Genomic DNA, 17,992 nt, shown 5'->3' with positions numbered 1-17,992 from the left:
CTCTGAATGGGACAATTAATTAAGCTGATAATGAAGACATGTATGGAACTAATTATAAGTTGAGGCAATAGTAAATTAAGCGAAATATGTAATGAAGTCGTGTCAATCCTGCGAGACATCGAACGGGCGGGGCACAGGCCTGTATTACATTTCTCTGAAAAGGGCACTTTTAAAACAGGAGCAAAAGGGGCAGGTGCTTGGGCACCCCTAGCACCCCCCCTCTGCACGTGCCTGATCGGCAATAAACACGTCAGTCACTGTAAGGTAAAAGTATAGTTGGGGGCATATGCTATAGCAGCGCGTGGCCTCGGTGCTCATCCGTCGCATTGGCCCTTGAGCCTGTGGTGGGAGGGAGCCCATTACCCCTGGACACAGCGCCAATTTGACACCCGGGTGGGTGCTATTCTATATAAAACACAGCCGTCGCGTTTCACTCCCCTCCCTCGCCCGGCCACAAAACCCTTGCCCCGCCATACATATATGGCTCTCCACACATCTATTCATCCAACTGTTTTCATTTAAAGCCACTACAGGCCTCTTGCTGGGCCCGAAATGAAAATTTCAATGCCCCGCCCACTGCACCACTTTTAACTTATTATTCATGGTTTTCGGCACATATCTATGGGTAAATATGTAACTGGCATAGAGTACCTACAATTCCGGATCACCAGGCACCACCTGGATGCAGTGGTTGTAGCAAAAAATACCCAAATATGGGAAATAAGGCATGCAAATGGCGGCGGCGGCGATAGTCTTGGTCCTGGCCTGGGTCTTGGGTCGAAAGTGATCTGGCTAACCCTGCTCGGCAGTGGGGTCCCTCCGGGTCACCCAGATCCTCTAAAATGGGTGCAGGCTGCGGCGTCAGCTGATCGGTTCCGCTAAATGGAACACGCCAGATCACGACCCAGAAACGGGTTATGCTAAATGGAAGATGCTATTATAAATAATGTTGGTGACAGAATACAACCCTGCCTCACTCCTCTCTCGCTCTTCACCCAGTCTGTCTCTAGGTTCCCTAACCTGTATTTAGCTCTTGTGCCTGTGTACGTACTCCTAATTATGTTCACAAACTTATCACTCAATCCAATCTGCTCCAGCACTCTACACAACATACTCCTATTAACCCTGTCATAAGCTTTCTCTATGTCTACAAAACCTAAGTACAACTTTTCTCCTGCTCTCTTTTTCCTTTCAATAAGTTCATTCACCACAAACATATTATCTTCAGCTCTCCTGTCAACCCTGAAACCATTCTGTTCCTCACCTGGTACCCTATTCCCCTCAATCCATTTACACAACCTTTCATTCAGCACTGCACAAAAAACTTTCCCTACTGTGTTTACAAGGGAGATTGGTCTGTAATTCTTAAGCTTCTGTCTACTCTTGTGTCCACCCACACCGGCTCACAGATTTTTGTTGTCTAGAGTGCGCGGCAAGATGCTCAAGTGACGCTGCTGAGGTTGCGACGGCGGCCATGTTGCTACGGGTTTACTGTGTCTCGGGGATGGGGTGGAGGTTGGGGGCAGGGCCAAAGGTGGTGGGGAAGACGTTGGGGAGGGATTGGGGTGGGAAGGAGGCGGGGGTGGGGGGGGTGGAGGTGAAGGTTGAGAGGTGGGGAGGAGGTTGTGGGGTCGGGGTGTGTGGGTGGGTGGGAGGTAACTGAAGAATAAATATGATGAAAAAATGTTGAGTGTCTCGCTGATACACCCCTCAAATCTGCTGATAGCCTAATACTTCCAAGGCGGAAAAAGTGAAATAATGGGGACAAGTATTAATTAAAGTTCTCTTATATTAGCAGATGTCAGCAAGACAGACTCTTCACCTATATCAATTACATTTATTCATTATTCACACTTATTTATCATACTTCACATTTATTCTTTACTTAATAGGACTGCTTTCGTTATATATATGCCCTATGCATACATATTAGGCTAACTAGAATAATACGAGTTTGAGAAAGAAGGCATAACAGGTGAATACTGAATAATGCGTGTTGTTATGCACATGAAAGGTCCCCTGCGCATTATTGTCCAGATCCAGACAAGTATTAAGGTCCTCCCTTCTTTGTTGTGTACTTTTGCAACAATAAACCATCAATCAATCAAATTGAAATTCTCAGCAGGACGTTTACGTAGCTACTGGTCAGCAGGTGAAGTGAGGTCATATCATTCAAATTCTTCTAATTTTTTTTTCTCATATTACCATTGAAGCCGTGCAACGTGTTGCTGTATTGTTTAATATTTTTTCGCATCTATCTAAAGAAATAATATAACCATTTGAGAGCAAGAATTTGTGTTATTTATTAATTAATGTCATTGGTAAGCTCCACTGGGGAGCCCCCGCGGCCACCAGAGCTCCGTTACCAGAGGTTCCAATCTCTGGTACTGATGCAAACAAACAGCGCCGCGAAAGGCGACTGTGAAAGCCAGGGTTGGCAATGATTAAATCAAATTGATTTAATCAAATGATTAAATCATTTATTTTTTTTATTTATTTTTTATTTTTTGACAAAGTATTCCATAAGTTAAATGATGTGCTCCAAAGATGGTAAAGTAAAACAACCTATTCATGTGCAATGATTCATTTATTCTCTTCAAGGTATATTAAAAAAAAAAGAATCCTACATTATTATATTCTCTTGCTCTAATGTTGCCAACTTGCCATATGTATTTTTACTAGTTAAAAAATCAGCCTCCTTTAGTCTTTACTAACTTGGCAGGCAATGTATCATAATAATAACCAAGGTTAGCAACCAACCAAACAGTAACAGAATAAAAGTAGATATTCTTCTCTATGGTAATAATATAATATGCTGTCATGAAAATGACAACTTCAGGCAACTCTATCTGTCCTAAACCTGGTCCTGTACCAACTACAAACAAGTACTGAACAAGTATGTATCTTTGACTATGCTCAGACTTTCAGGCCCTAAACCTAAACTTAAAGTAACCTATGGAGACTTTCAAATCACTCAGCAGGATAAATATATATTAAAAAAAATCAATGATTATTTTATTGTTTTGATCAGTGTCAAAATCAAAATAAAAAAAAATCACCAACCCTGGTGAAAGCGGATTCCTTGTTGGTAGCGGCGATCGCCGCTCACTGGTAGCGACCAACACAAACAAACGTGACTGTGAAAGCGGCCCTTATTTTAGAGGGCTCCGCGCATGACGTACGTCACTATAAGGTGAGCAGCAGCAAGGATGAGAGACAAACTATATTATAATATATGTCTCTCATCCTTGAGCAGCAGGGGGTTGACCGCTCATGACTCGGTCAGTCTGGTCAGACCTGCCGCCGCGTGAAAGTCAAAGGAGCTCCACTAATTACTGCATTATGGGAAAATTTGCTTTCAAATTTGAAAAATGATTCTCTGTATCGTGTGTGTGTGTGTGTGTGTGTGTGTGTGTGTGTGTGTGAAAAGAGGAACTGAATCTGTAGTGGTTCAGTTACCATGTGTAAGCATAATTAATTCTTGGTGGGCAGTAGAGAACGTGTCTGCAGTGGCTTGCTCGGCGGTGCAGCATGCAGACATACTCCAGCAGCAGTCAGCCGGGTAACATGCTCGACGCCCCCGCTCCACGCCTCGCCTCAGCTCCCGGCCAGCCCGCAGCCCCCGCCCCGGTGAGGCCGCTGAGCTGGGCGCCGCACAGCCCCACACTGGACCAAGAGAAGGCCGCCAAGGAGAAGGTGGGCGAAGCAGTGCTGGTTTACACACATGTAGCACGTGCTATGGGCCCCGCGCTTCAGGGGGCCCCGCGGGGATGTAAAAAAAATTGTAACAATTAAATGTTTGCCCTTAGGCACAGAAGGCCGAGACAAAATAATTATATTCATTTTCCTGATTTTTTGGGGGCTACTCAACTCAATTGGCGGCCCGCGGTCCAAATCCGAACCTTCTGGGTGTTGCAGCTGGACCCAAGGCTCCGGCAGAAATAAACATATACAAATTGAATAGCATGAAGTTCCTTGCGATGGAATCTTAAATGTGTATTTCCTTGACACTTTGTAGGGTAAGTTAGGGATGTATTATACATAATGTACTTAACCTATTAATGCAGATAAAAGTATAGTATAGTTTATATTAATATCAATAACAGAAAATGGGACAAATTAGCTGGGTGGTGATATTGATGAGAAATATTGAGATCGTGGCTCAGTGAAGAGTGACTGAAGACGCGGTTTAACCCATCTTATCCCATTGTTCTCATTTGAGGACGCCTTATAACACATATTTTTTCTATGTTATGAAAACAAATATAAGTTACAGCATTGAATGATGTTGAAGCTGATTCGTTCGTGACGTGCATAAATATAAGCTGGAGATTTAATAACTTCTTAATGGCGGTCGAGGCACAGGCACAGGCGCACATGCAGCTGCATCTTAGCGTGAGTTTTGTTGTTTTTGACATGTCAATTGGTAGTTTTAGGCCCCTTATTAATAGTATCCGTATTCATGAATAAGCCAGGAGTATTGGTGTGTGTGTGGAACAATGTGTAGAAGTGGACAACAGGAGGACATGGACGGACAGTCAAAGATAGACGAGTAACAATAGATAAACAATTGAGACGCAACAGGACAGACAGGCAGACAAGTAGTGACAATGAAAATACACTTAACAAGTCTGTGCTACGCACCATTTTCTTAGTCACCGGGGAGGAAGTGCGCACGGCTTTCAGCGGTGACTGCTACAGGAGTACGTTGGTAGGGTATTGAGTATAATAATATATCGTGATGACTGATGCGATGAGCCAAAGGGGTAAAATAGTTTTCCATCTTCAGAAGCGATCACGATGAAAAAAAAAAAAAAAAAAAAAAATGGAGAAGGAGCAGGAAACATGGAAATGCAGGCAACAGAAAGCCTATTGGCTCATTACGAGGTCGCTCTCTTTGGTGATTTAATCTGCTCGACAGCCACTTGGGGCTTGAGGAGCAGATGAAAGCATCTCGATATTGAGGAGCAGATGGAAGCGCCTCGATATTCAGTTTACTCCCGACGCAGCGAAGTGACGGTCGATTCGATATATGAAGGAGTTGATGGTCTTCGCATTTACTACTTCTGAGGGAAGATTGTTTCAGTGGCGGATGACTCGGTTTGAAAAAAAAAAATCCTTCCAATGTCTGTTACATCGATTCGACTGAATGGGTAAACCGTTATTTCTAGTTTTTGAAATGGTTTGCAGTTCAAATAATTTGGAGTAATCGACGTTATTGAACTTTTTTCAGGTACTTGAAGACTTACATCATATCCCTTCGTAGGCGTCTTTTCTCCAATGTAAAGAGACTGAGTCGCTTGAGTCGTTCCTCGTACGGTTGAGCCCTTAAGGTTGGAATCATCTTCGTGGCGCGTCGGCCCAAAACGGCCCTGTGGAGTCCTATATCCTGGGTGTTAATCTGAGACGCGGCGCGAGTAGCAAAAGTTGGTCCCGGGCGGGCATAAATCCTGGGTCTTCGTCTGAGGCAGCGACCTTCAAATGTAAACATTACCGGGTGTTGCCAGACAGCCAGCGTCCCTCATCAAATCGTTTTACATTCAAACGCTCACTATAGTCTTACAAAGCCATATTATTATGGATATGATGTACTGCTATTCAACACTTTCACCATTTTAAGGTATCTTACCCATTAGTTTTCATATGAGATAACTGATCTCGCCGTTGTTGGCAACTTTCCTTTCCCCACTACCCGTGGCACCTGGAGCCCCAGCTAGGGTGCACACTCACCTCTGAGACTAGACATAAGTCAAACGCCGTACTTCTTTATAAGCATGGGCTTCTTTATAAGTACTTCTTTATAAGTATGAAACTGTACTGTATACTCAAGGTGCGGTCTTACCATGGAATTATACAAGCATAACATCACGTCTGGCGTTTTACACTCGAAGTTCCTCGCTATGGACCCGAGCATAGTGTTGGCTTTGTTGTAGGCTTTTTTACAGTGATTCGCGTGTTTCAGGCTACCGCTGATAGTGACTCCAAGATCCTTTTCCTCCTGCATCTCCTGCAGAGGTTTCCCATTCATGATGTATGTGTGGCTACTGTTTCTGGACCCAATGTGCATGACTTTGCATTTGTCAACATTAAAGGCCATTTGCCATTTTTCCGACCATTCGATAATGTGATTGAGGTCTTTCTGAATGATTTCGCAGTCGGTCTTAGTGAGGGCCTTTCCACCCACTTTGGTGTCATCAGCAAATTTCGATATTGTAGATTTAAGTCCTGATTCTAGGTCATTGATATATATGATAAAGAGAATGGGTCCCAACACTGACCCTTGAGGCACTCCACTAGTGACAGGAAGCCAATCGGAAGGCTGTCCGTTGAGTAGTACTCGTTGTTTTCTGCCGGTGAGCCAATTTCTTATCCACGCGATCAGATTGGCTCCAATGCCCGCCGAGTGCAGTTTCTTAAGGAGTCGCTCGTGCGGTACCTTGTTGAAGGCTTTCTGAAAGTCGAGGTATATAACATCACTGGGGATGTGGGCATCCCAGTTTTTATATATACCTTGGAAGAAGTCTAATAACCTCGATAGGCAGGAGCGCCTGTTCCTGAAGCCATGCTGGGCGTCGGAGATTATGTTATTATCTTCTAGAAACTTAACAAGTTTGTCTCTAATAATCTTTTCGAGTATTTTCCTGCCACTGATGTCAAACTTATGGGCCTGTAGTTTAATGCAACGCTTTTGTCTCCTTTTTTGAAAATCGGTGTTACGTTCGCCATCTTCCAGTCTTCCGGGACCTTGTTCAGTTGAACTGACCGGTTGAATATGTTAGTGAGTGGCTGAAGTATTTTTTGTTTAAGCTCTTTTTAATAACCGCGGGGACAAACCGTCAGGTCCTGTTGACTTGTTCGTGTCGAGTTTGTCCAAGTACTTTTTCACTTCTTGGTCGCATATTGAGTCAATTTCCAGGGGCGTGATCCCTCTCATCGGGGCAGGGCTCTCGGGAATGGTTTCGATGTCCTCGACTGTGAATACGGATGCGAAGTTATTGTTGAGAATTCTGGCCATCTGTTTACTGTCCTGGGTTAGAGATCCAGCCTCATCTGCCAGGGGACCAATATTGGATTTTACTTTCTTTTTCGATCTGATGTATGTGAACAATTTTTTTGAGTTGGTTTTGATGTCGCGCGCTATTTGTTTTTCGTAGTTGCGTTTACTACTCCGAATAAGGGTGCGACAAGCTCTGAGGCTGGTGTGGTACTGTGTGCGAGCTTCAGCCGTGTCGTTCTCTATCATTAGGTTATGATTCCTTTTTTTTCAAGTTTACTGCTCTTTTTATTTCTCTGGTCATGCACGGTGGTTCTACGGTACCATTTACTCGCCTGGATTTCGTAGGCACTGTAGCCTTCTCTATCCCCAAAAGCTTATCTTTGAAGTCGTTCCACACGTTGTCGATTGTATTGTCGGTGAGGTTAAGTTGGTCCCAGGTCGCATGGGGAAGCAGCTCACGGGCTAGGTTGAAATTTGCTTTTTTATAGTCTGGTATCACTGACGGATTGTCTACGAGTTTGTAAATTATGTTGACATTAAAACGGAATAAGTGATGATCGCAACCAGTAATTTTCTCACCAACTTCACAGGCGCGAATGAATTTACAAAAAACAAAATCAGATTCTTAAGCGCTAAAAAGCAACAGACCAAAAATTATACAGCCGCGGAGTTGTGATGTGAAGACGTGAGTAGGAATGTGTGTGAGGGACGCACACCTGCCGTCGGCTGGTCAGGTGTGAGGTCAGAGGTCTGGCAGAGGTGGGATTTAGGGTCAGTTCGACAGTCCAACACCGGGTCATTGTAAGCGCCCCAACCAAACTATATTCTCCTCAATGATCCGTTATTTCCACTCAAAACCAGGTACTAATAAAGAGATTTCCTGATGTGTGGTTTCCTAAAATTCCTCCTTTCTGTATCAACGCCAAACAGGGAATTTTCGTCGTATTTTGTGTTTGGTTGGGGAGCTCACAAACTTCCTGTATTGGACTGTAAAACTGGCCCTTCGTTCGTTGTTTCGTGGTGTTTGGAAGGTTTCATTCAATTTATTTATTCGCGGGGAATTAAAGTGATTTTCTAAGTAGGGAGGAGGAGGAGGAGGAGGTGAAGAAGGAAGAGGATGATGATGCAGAGATTAAACAAAAAAAGGAGAACACGTTAAAACTTACTTCTTACCTCTGAGGGAACAAAAGTGTCTGTCTGTCCCAATTGTTCCTCTTCTTCCAACTCCTCCTTCACCTCCTCCTCCTCCTCCTCCTCCTCCTCCTCCCCTGTCCTCTTCCTCTACCTCCTCCTCCTCCTCCTACTCCTCCTCCTCTTCCTCCTCCTCCTCCACTCCTCCACTTCCTTCCCTCCCTTACTCCTGCTCTTCGTAACCCCCACTAATGATGCCTCCTACTGACCCACCTCCTCCTCGTTGTCCTCCTCCTCCTCCTCCTCCTCCTCCTCCTCCTCCTTTTAGTATCTTCTCGAGACAGACTTTTTGCGATTTATTTTTCTTTTATCATACCTGAACGTCTGCCCTTCTGCCCCTCGTTTGTTTGTTTGTCTGTCTGTCTGTCTGTCAGTCTATCTATTACCCCACCCCCCCCCCCCCCCCCACACACACACACGCATTTCCTTAGTGCAGTAGTTAGCGCGCTCGACTCACAACCGAGAAGTCCCAGATTCGATTCCCGGGCGAAGTGGAGACGGAGACCCAGCAGTGACACTCGGGGGTTCTCTTCCGCCTCCTGGGTGTATGTGGGTGTGAGGTTTCAGTCGTAGCCGGTATCCGATATCCACGGATAACACTTACCGCCGGGAAAGAGCGAGGAGGCGGAGTACAAAATCATAAATATCTGAAAGTATAACACGTGAAAATAAAAGGAAATAAGTTCCGATCAAGACTGTGTTAAGGGTCGCCAGGCCAGGCCAAGACTGTGTTAAGGGTCGCCAGGCCAGGCCAAGACTGTGTTAAGGGTCGCATTAATACTTAACCCGGTAGCTGCGGGGATCATGTTTCTTAAAGGCCCTTTCCTCTAAGCGAGAAAAATGAGAAAAAATCATCACTCACGCAAACCATTTCATAATATATATTAACGCATTTGTGATCAGTTTATGCATCATCTATTTTTTTTGGGTTTATGTCATGGCAAAAATCTGGGCCGTCGCTGCTACACGGTAAAGCCACAAATTTGGCCCGTCGCTGCTACACGGTAAAGCCACAAATTTGGCCCGTCGCTGCTACACGGTAAAGCCACAAATTTGGCCCGTCGCTGCTACCGGTTAAGGGTAGCAGCGGACGCGGACCCACAGCGACAGGAAAATGTTTCGCAATTTCGTTTACGTGAAGTCACACTCGGCAGCAGCACGGAGAAGGAATGGAGGCAGACATAATAATCTAATAGGATTAATGAGTTAGTTAAAAAAATGCAATCCGGCCCGCGAAACTCCAGCCATAAATAAAATCTGTTAAACATCATCTGGGGGCCGCGTGTGGCCGCCAGGGCTCCTATTTGTGCTCTAAAGAGCGAATAAGGATTAAAATGGCTACCCACGAATGACCACATATAGCCATCTTGAGACCAGTGGAAACAGCCGGCGTGCCCCAGGAACCATTAACTTATCACTGCAAGTACTCGGTCCATATTCATAAATGCATCTATCTCCCATACGACAATCTCCCAAGGCCACAGAGAAGACTAACCCGGTAGCTGCAGGGATCATGTTTCTCAAAGGCCCCTCCAAGCGAGAAAAATGAGAAAAAAAATCACTCACGCAAACCATTTCATAATATAAATCAACGCATTTGTGATTAGTTTATGCATCATCTGTTTTGGGGGGTTTATATCATGGCAAAAATGTGGCCCGTCGCTGGTACACGGTAAAGCCACAAATTTGGCCCGTCACTGGATATTCATGGATTTATTTCCCGTTCACGGTGCAGAAATCGGGCATATTTTTTTTTATAGGCTCACAGAACTGTCCATGATAATCCCAGCAACTTGTACGAGAGGCTTTTCAAACAGGTGACTGAGGCGCCGATACGTTAACCCGGTAGCAGCGAGGGGCCAAATTTGCGGCTTTACCGTGTAGCAGCGACGGTCCAAATTTGCGGCTTTACCGTGTAGCAGCGACGAGCCAAATTTGAGACTTTACCGTGTAGCAGCGAGGGGCCAAATTTGCGGCTTTACCGTGTAGCAGCGACAGGCCAAATTTGCGGCTTTACCGTGTAGCAGCGACGGGCCAAATTGGCGGCTTTACCGTGTAGCAGCGACAGGCCAAATTTGCGGCTTTACCGTGTAGCAGCGACGGGCCAAATTTGCGGCTTTACCGTGTAGCAGCGACGGGCCAAATTTGCGGCTTTACCGTGTAGCAGCGACGGGCCAAATTTGCGGCTTTACCGTGTAGCAGCGACGGGCCAAATTTGCGGCTTTACCGTGTAGCAGCGACGGGCCAAATTTGCGGCTTTACCGTGTAGCAGCGACGGGACAAATTTGCGGCTTTACCGTATAGCAGCGACGGGCCAAATTTGCGGCTTTACCGTGTAGCAGCGACGGGCCAAATTTGCGGCTTTACCGTGTAGCAGCGACGGGCTAAATTTGCGGCTTTACCGTGTAGCAGCGACGGGCCAAATTTGCGGCTTTACCGTGTAGCAGCGACGGTCCAAATTTGCGGCTTTACCGTGTAGCAGCGACGGGCCAAATTTGTGGCTTTACCGTGTAGCAGCGACGGGCCAAATTTGCGGCTTTACCGTGTACTAGCGATGGGCCAAATTTGTGGCTTTACCGTGTAGCAGCGACGGGCCAAATTTGTGGCTTTACCGTGTAGCGGCGACGGGCCAAATTTGTGGCTTTACCGTGTAGCAGCGACGGGCCTAATTTGTGGCTTTACCGTGTAGCAGCGACGGGTCAAATTTGTGGCTTTACCGTGTAGCAGCGACAGGCCAAATTTGTGGCTTTACCGTGTAGCAGCGACGGGCCAAATTTGTGGCTTTACCGTGTAGCAGCGACGGGTCAAATTTGTGGCTTTACCGTGTAACAGCGACGGGCCAAATTTGTGGCTTTACCATGTACAGGCAACTCTCGATTTACGCGAGTATTGCGTCCTTGAAGAGGTCGCGTAAATCAAAAACAATGTAAATCAAACAAGCCGTATTTTGCGGCGTATAACGCGCACCCCAAACTTTAAGACAATAATTTTGAAAAAAAAAAAAAGTTCTTAAAATGCTCAGAAATATGTACGGGTTAAAGAACACTGACGATGAACAGTTTCCCGAAATATATATATTTTTGGTGTAATCTTCACTGCTTGAATTGACAAGTGTCCTTGAGTAAAGCAATGAAAATGGCAGCCGGGTTGGTGTTGTGAGAAATACATCCCCGTAAACATACTGATGATGCACAGCTTCTGATATCATAATAAGCATATTATTCCCACCATCACTCGTAGGTTATGACAGACATCTTGGCAAGACACAATTCACACGGATCTGGTGACACGCGGCATGCAGCTGTTTGTTGTGTGGGTGTGGTTGTGTGGTTTAAAAACAATGCAAATGGCGGCCGGGCTGGTATTGTGCGAAATAACTCCTCGTACAAGACTCATGATGTACAATTTCTGATATCATATTTACACCATTATTCTCACTAATATTAATAATTAATAATGAACACATGGATACTTTTTTACCAATATGATTTTTTTAAGTAGCTTGTACTGCTCCTTAGTCATACAGTCGTAAGCCACCTGTGACATCAAGATTAAGATCATACAAATGGCGCCCGACGGAAAAACGGGATAACAGCATTACAGCAAGGCATGGGCGATCCTCCACCGATTTATTTTTTCTATAGTAGTTATTAGATCGCCCTGTATTCTATGGTAGCATATTATAAGACAGCTATGAACTATGAAGGATTATAAACAATAATAAAGGTAAGTTTGCAGCTGTTATTGGATAAGACGAAAAACAGACCCTTAAAAACAATCCAAAGAAAAAAAATCATTAAAAATTTGTACATTCGGCGTATAACGCGCAGGATTAAACTTTAAGGCATTTTTTATGTGAAAAAGGTGCGCGTTATACGCCGGAAAATACAGTAGGTTTCTGTCGAAAAATAAGTATTCACTTCATTCAGTGGAGAGAGAGAGAGAGAGAGAGAGAGAGTAGTAGTCGTCTATTTAATTAGGCTAGATAGTCTGTGTGTGTGTGTGTGTGTGAGAGAGAGAGAGAGAGAGAGAGAGAGAGAGAGAGAGAGTAGTAGTCGTCTATTTAATTAGGCTATATATTATGTGTGTGTGTGTGTGTGTGTGTGTGAGAGAGAGAGAGAGAGAGAGAGAGAGAGAGAGAGAGAGAGAGAGAGAGAGAGAATGAATATCCATATCACCGAGATATCCACTCAGGCACTCAGTCTCAGCCTCACCCGTGTGAGGAAGAAATGAGGGACACCATGAGCGACTGGCTAGTATTGGTACCGGTACCGAGCAGTCTGGTACCGGTACCGTACCGTATAGCTGGTACTGTTAGTACCGATACTGGTACCGGTACCTCCTCACCCCCTATTGTTGAATAGCGTGGCAGCGTGGGTACTATTGTTTGGATTTTGGACCCCGCGTTATTTCAATACCGCGTAAACCAAACTCGCGTAAAACGAGAGTTACCTATATAGCAGCGACGGGCCACATTTTTGCCATGATATAAACCCCCCAAAATAGATGATGCATAAACTGATCACAAATGCGTTGATATATATTTTGAAATGGTTTGCGTGAGTGATGATTTTTTTCTCATTTTTCTCGCTTAGAGGGACCATTAAGAAACATGATCCCCGCTGCTACCGGGTTAAGATTACGGCCTCTGAATTGCCAAGTGGCGGTGCTCGACCCTCTGTGTGTGTGTGTGTGTGCGTGTGTGTGTGTTGGCGAGGGAAGTGTTCTGCTGGTGTGTGGGTGGGTGTGCTGCCTCGCCCGCCCCCGCCAGCATACGCCCATGGGACCGGTTCCTTATCCATGAAGTAGAAAAAGCACACAGCGAAGGCCGCCCGTAGACAAGGCAGACAGAATGATAAGCAGGCAGGCATACAGGTAGGTAGGTAGGTAGGTAGGAAGGTAGTAGTTGGAAGTAATAATAATAATAATAATAATAATAATAATAATAATAATAATAATAATAATAATAATAATAACAGGTGGATTCGAACGCTGGTCCCCGACTGTGTGACCTGGAGAAGGATGGAGTCCAGGACGCTGCGCTGAGGCCCACCCTGCTGCAGGTGTGTGTGTGTGTGTGTGTGTGTGTGTGTGTGTGTGTGTGTGTGTGTGTGGGTGTGTGTGTGTGTGTGTGTGTGTATGTGTGTAAGTAGAACATAAACCTCTCTCTATCTATTTATTTATCTATCCATCAACTTATCTATCTAAATATATGTCTATCTGTCTGTCTGTTTATTTACGTGTGTGTGTGTGTGTGTGTGTGTGTGTGTGTGTGTGTGTGTGTTGGTCAGGTCGAGGGTTTAGCGGTGCCCCGAGGTGTCCCGACGTTCCCTCCTGCAGGTGGCGACCATCCTGCTGTCGTCACTGGCCATGCTGCAGTTCGGCATAAGCTACTCCTGGCCCAACTCCCTCGCCGGCGACCTCCGCACCGACAACTCCACGCTCCTTGGCCACCAGATCTCCGTCACCTCCGTCGGCCACGACCTCGTCGGTGAGTTCCTGCGGCCTCACGCCCACTAACACTCGATGGCACTAACCTCCCGCAGCGTGCATGGCCGTCGGCTGCTTCGAAGGGCACTGTTCGGCGGCTCTCCCTTTCACGCCCTGCCAGCCCGCAGCCACTCTTCGCAGACGCCCCCAGTCAGGTGTTGGCGGCGGATTTGGCGCCTTTTTTCCAGTTTCCTCGCTCCGTGGCGTCACCGTTCATTATAGCATGAATTTTCAGCGCGGGGCTCTCTGGACTTCTCTCAGCAACACAAACATTTTTTCCCTGCATGCCGGTGGGTTGCTCTGCTGTTTGCTCAGACTCCCAGGCAGCGCTGCCCTCCTGGAGGATCAGCGCGGCACCCGCACAGTAATCCTTGACGTTACAGCTGGATGGTTCGGCCAAAACAAGGAGGCGTCCGATGAACTTTTGCTGTGTCCCTCCCTGGCCACGCCTCTGGTCCTGGGCGAGGAGGCCGACGAGGCGGCGCGGGCATGGCTGGAGCCGCCGCTGCTTATGCCCCATCACTTGCCTGCGTCTTGCAGGGGCCTGTAGGCTGTGCACCCCCACCCCCCTGCGGTCCACTTCTAACAGGCGTGGCGACACAGGAGGCAGGACCTGACTCCCACGACCAAGATGAGGGAGGTCATAGCCAGGGGTGGGCGGTGCTCCTGTATCAGGGGTCACGGGGAGGAGATAGTTCCGCACCCGCGGCCCCTTCACGCATGGCTTCCTCGTGTCCTGGGGAGTCCCGCCACACCGTGGTGACCGTTTGGTCCCTCTGACTGTTCAGCACTTACGGGTCGAGTGCCCCAGTCCAGGTGACCTACGAAACAGTGCCCCTCCCAGTGCCGGGGGACATTTTCTCTACCCCCTGGTGCAGGGGTAAGAGGCGCCCTCCCCGGGGCATGGGGCCATGCCTGCAACAAGTTGGCGTCTGTTAACCCTCCTCCCGGAGACAGAAGACGCCAAGCCCTGTACACGCCTGGTGGCCTCCCTCCCCTAGTGATATTATACATCCTGCTTATGTGCAGGCAGAGTGTGGCGAGAGGGACTCAGCACGACGCCTCACCGCCTCTCAGAGAAGTTGTCCGGCACCATGACCAAAGGTTTTCAGTGCATGCCATTGAAATATTAACCAATCCATCCCCCCAGCCACCCTCCACCCCCTCACGCCCTCCTCACTCTCCCCCTTCACCCGCACCCTCTCTCTCTCTCTCTCTCTCTCTCTCTCTCTCTCTCTCTCTCTCTCTCTCTCTCTCTCTCTCTCTCTCTCTCTCTCGTAACTGCTGCCATGGGCCGTTCATCGCCTCCTGAGGCCCAGTGCTAGCTGCTCGTCGTTCCCGCAGGCAGCCTGATGTTCGCGGGCGGCGTGCTGGGCACCATCCCGGCGAGCTGGCTGGTGGGGAAGTTCGGCCGCCGCATCTGCATGGTCGCCCCGAGCCTGCCCATCTCTCTTGGCTGGGCGCTCATCGCCTTCGCGCACAACGACATCCTCATTTTCGTCGGCAGGTGAGTCACGCAACGCGCCGCCGGGTCTCGTCAGGGTTGTGGAGCAATTGTCGGAATCGGAAGGCGAAGCTGAGTAGTCAGATCGCTTTGGCCGAGGTCAGAGGTGCTTCCCTCCGACTCCACAACCCTGGTCTTCTGGGGTCCGACGCCGGGTTACGTTTTGGGGCGGGTGGCGCGCTGCCGCTTGAATACAGGTGAATGAAAATAGTGCTGGTAAAGGGTGCTCATGAAAATCCACTGGCGGAAAGATTTATATTAAGCGGATGAACTGTTTTCTAAGTAACAAACATCTTAGGTAAAGGTAAAGTTGGGGGCATACGCTGTAGCAGCGCGTGGCCTCGGTGCCCATCTCCGTAACACTGGCCCTTGAGCCTGTGGTGGGAGGGAGCCCATTACCCCGGGACACGTACAGGGCCAGTGTGACATCCGGGTTACCACAGTTTACCTTCCCCAGGTTCCCTCAGGTACCCATTTATAGACCAGCCCGAGAGGGAGGATGAACAGCTGAGTGAGCTGCACGCCGACTGCCCGGGCCGGGATTCGAACCCGGGCCCGCGGAACAGAAGCCAGGCACGCTGACCACTAGACCACGGAGGCGTATATCTTAGGGTCCCTAAAAATAAAAGGAGCTCAGTGAGGTAGGCACCGGACCTTGAGGCTGTGGCGGGAAGTAACCCCCTACCCCGGGACGCAGGGCCAGTGTGACATCCGGGTTACCACACTTTACCTTTCCCAAGTTTCCCCAGGTACCCATTCCTCGACCAGCCCGAAATGGAGGATGAACAGCTGGATGGGCTGCGCGCTGACTGCCCGGGCCGGGATTCAAGCCGAGGCCCGCGGATGTGTAGCTGGGCGTGCTAACCCCTTCAGCACGCAGGCGCCCACTAGTTTATTGTATCTAGAAGTTGAATAGCTCCGTCCTGACTCAGTGCTATACGTGTACCTGGAAACTCAATAACAGTCCCTTAAAAATAACCTCCCAACAGCCCCTGCCCCGCGCCCCTCTACAGTAACGCCTCGCCGCCCCGCAGGTTCGTCACCGGCCTGAGCCTCGGGATGATGGTGCAGGCCTCCGAGATCTACGTGGCGGAGATCTCCAACGCCAGCATCCGCGGCACGGCGTGCACCTTCATGGAGATAGTAAAGCTGGGCGGCTTCGTGCTGGTGGTCGCGGTGGCCATCAAGGTGTCCTGGTACGTCATCGCCGGCGGCCTCGCCGTGCTGGCGCTGGTGTACGGCGGCGCCATGCTGGCCGTGCCCGAGAGCCCCAACTTCCTCGCCGTGCAGGGCAGGGAAGAAGAGGCCCGCCGAGTCCTCCGGCGATTCCGAGGCCCCGGGGCGGACGTGGACGCGGAGCTGGCCCTCCTGAGGCACCGCAACCAGCGCAGCGACGGAGCCTCGGGGTTCGCGGCGCTGCTCAAGCGGGACGTGCTGAGGAGCGTGGCGGCGCTGCTGCTGCTGATTACGTTTCGGAGCATGTGTGGCTGCGAGATGATCACCGTGCACTGCACACGCATGCTGCTGGCCACCGGCGTCGCCCTGGACCACACGCTGGGCACCCTCATCGTCAACTCGGCCTACTTGCTCGGGGGGCTCTGCCTCACCGTGCTGGTGGACCGCCTGGGCCGCCGCCGGTCCATGCTGGTGTCCCTCGCCGTCATGCTGGCGGGCAACACCGTGCTGGGCTGCTACTGCTACTCCTTCCCGGCGAGCGCCGTGCCCGGTCTGGACATCGAGCTCTTGTCTCCGCTGGACACCAACACGACGGTCTCCTACCTCGCCGGCAACACGACTGTTCCCTACATCGCCGGGCTGAGGTGAGGAGCGCTGGCAGGAGAAATACCGCGCCTGTATAGTCATGTGAATGTTAGTTTCTTGAGCGATGTTTGAGGCCCTCCGCCACGCTGGGCAACACAGGCGTGACGTGTGTCGTTGCAGTGACGCCGGTGACTCGGAGCGCCTGCTGCCACTGCTCTGCTTCCTGACCGTCGCCTTCGGGGCCGGCCTGGGTATTGCCGACATTCCTCTGGTGCTGATGGTCGAGTACTTCCCGACCAACATCAGGGCCGAGGTAAGGCACGCGTCTCCCCGTCAACAAAGTGGAAAGTCAGCAGCAGCAGCGTCATGAGTCACTGTTAGCCACCTCCGCGACAAAAGTGTTTCCAGTCAGTGTCCTTCTCTTTGTCTGATGTTGGTGGACTTCATGCACGCTGCTCCGGCAAATGTTCTGATTTCATCTCTCCTCTTAGCTCTGTCTGACCTGACTTCTAGTAATCCTGGGTTGCCGTTCTGTTACTAAGTTTGGTTGTCCATCTGTTATCAGTTCGACGCATGGTATGGCCTGCTCAAGTGGACTTTTTAATCCTAATCGTCATTAGATAATTATTTACAACTTTTTATGTTCGCTGCCATGTCACACCCAGCACGACTTTCTTTATTTTTGATGGTGATCATGATGATGGTATAATGCTCTCTCTCTCTCTCTCTCTCTCTCTCTCTCTCTCTCTCTCTCTCTCTCTCTCTCTCTCTCTCTTCCCCTACAGGGCTGCGGGCTATGCCTGACGTGGATGCTGGTGTGCAGCACGACCATGCTGCAGCTGTACAGCGTCCTCCTGGACAGCCTCACCATCGCCGGCATCTACTGGTTCTTCGCTCTCAGCACCGTGGCCGCCACGGTGCACACGCTCTGCTGCATCAGGGAGACCAGCAAGTGCGACATTGGCTGAGGCGGGGGGGGGGTGGGGGGGGGGATGAGAGAGAGAGAGAGAGAGAGAGAGAGAGAGAGAGAGAGAGAGAGAGAGAGAGAG

The 17,992-nt window shown here is 48.9% G+C and overlaps 1 protein-coding gene across 1 annotated transcript; it reads left to right on the top strand.

Moving 5' to 3' along the window:
* Nucleotides 1-3,303: 3,303 nt before the first annotated feature.
* On the top strand, nt 3,304-17,911 carry LOC126986860 (solute carrier family 2, facilitated glucose transporter member 6-like). Its single transcript, XM_050843319.1, has 7 exons — nt 3,304-3,696; nt 13,168-13,251; nt 13,529-13,679; nt 15,023-15,188; nt 16,172-17,002; nt 17,124-17,256; nt 17,729-17,911. The coding sequence occupies exons 1-7, from the start codon at nt 3,532-3,534 to the stop codon at nt 17,909-17,911; spliced, it is 1,713 nt and encodes a 570-aa protein (XP_050699276.1). The 5' UTR covers nt 3,304-3,531.
* Nucleotides 17,912-17,992: the final 81 nt, after the last annotated feature.

The sequence above is a fragment of the Eriocheir sinensis genome, chromosome 6 (assembly GCF_024679095.1).
Source record: "Eriocheir sinensis breed Jianghai 21 chromosome 6, ASM2467909v1, whole genome shotgun sequence".
Lineage (NCBI taxonomy): Eukaryota > Metazoa > Arthropoda > Malacostraca > Decapoda > Varunidae > Eriocheir > Eriocheir sinensis.
The sequence above is the reverse complement of the archived record's forward strand: the minus strand, read 5'-3'. Positions and strand labels throughout refer to the sequence as shown.

What these genes read in the sequence shown, in the direction of transcription:
- LOC126986860 (XM_050843319.1), top strand. Translation starts at nt 3,532, where the DNA reads ATGCAGACATACTCCAGCAGCAGTCAGCCGGGTAACATGCTCGACGCC. An exon ending in AGAAGGCCGCCAAGGAGAAG is followed by an intron (nt 3,697 to 13,167) that starts GTGGGCGAAGCA and finishes TAATAATAACAG; the next exon opens with GTGGATTCGAACGCTGGTCC. An exon ending in TGAGGCCCACCCTGCTGCAG is followed by an intron (nt 13,252 to 13,528) that starts GTGTGTGTGTGT and finishes TCCCTCCTGCAG; the next exon opens with GTGGCGACCATCCTGCTGTC.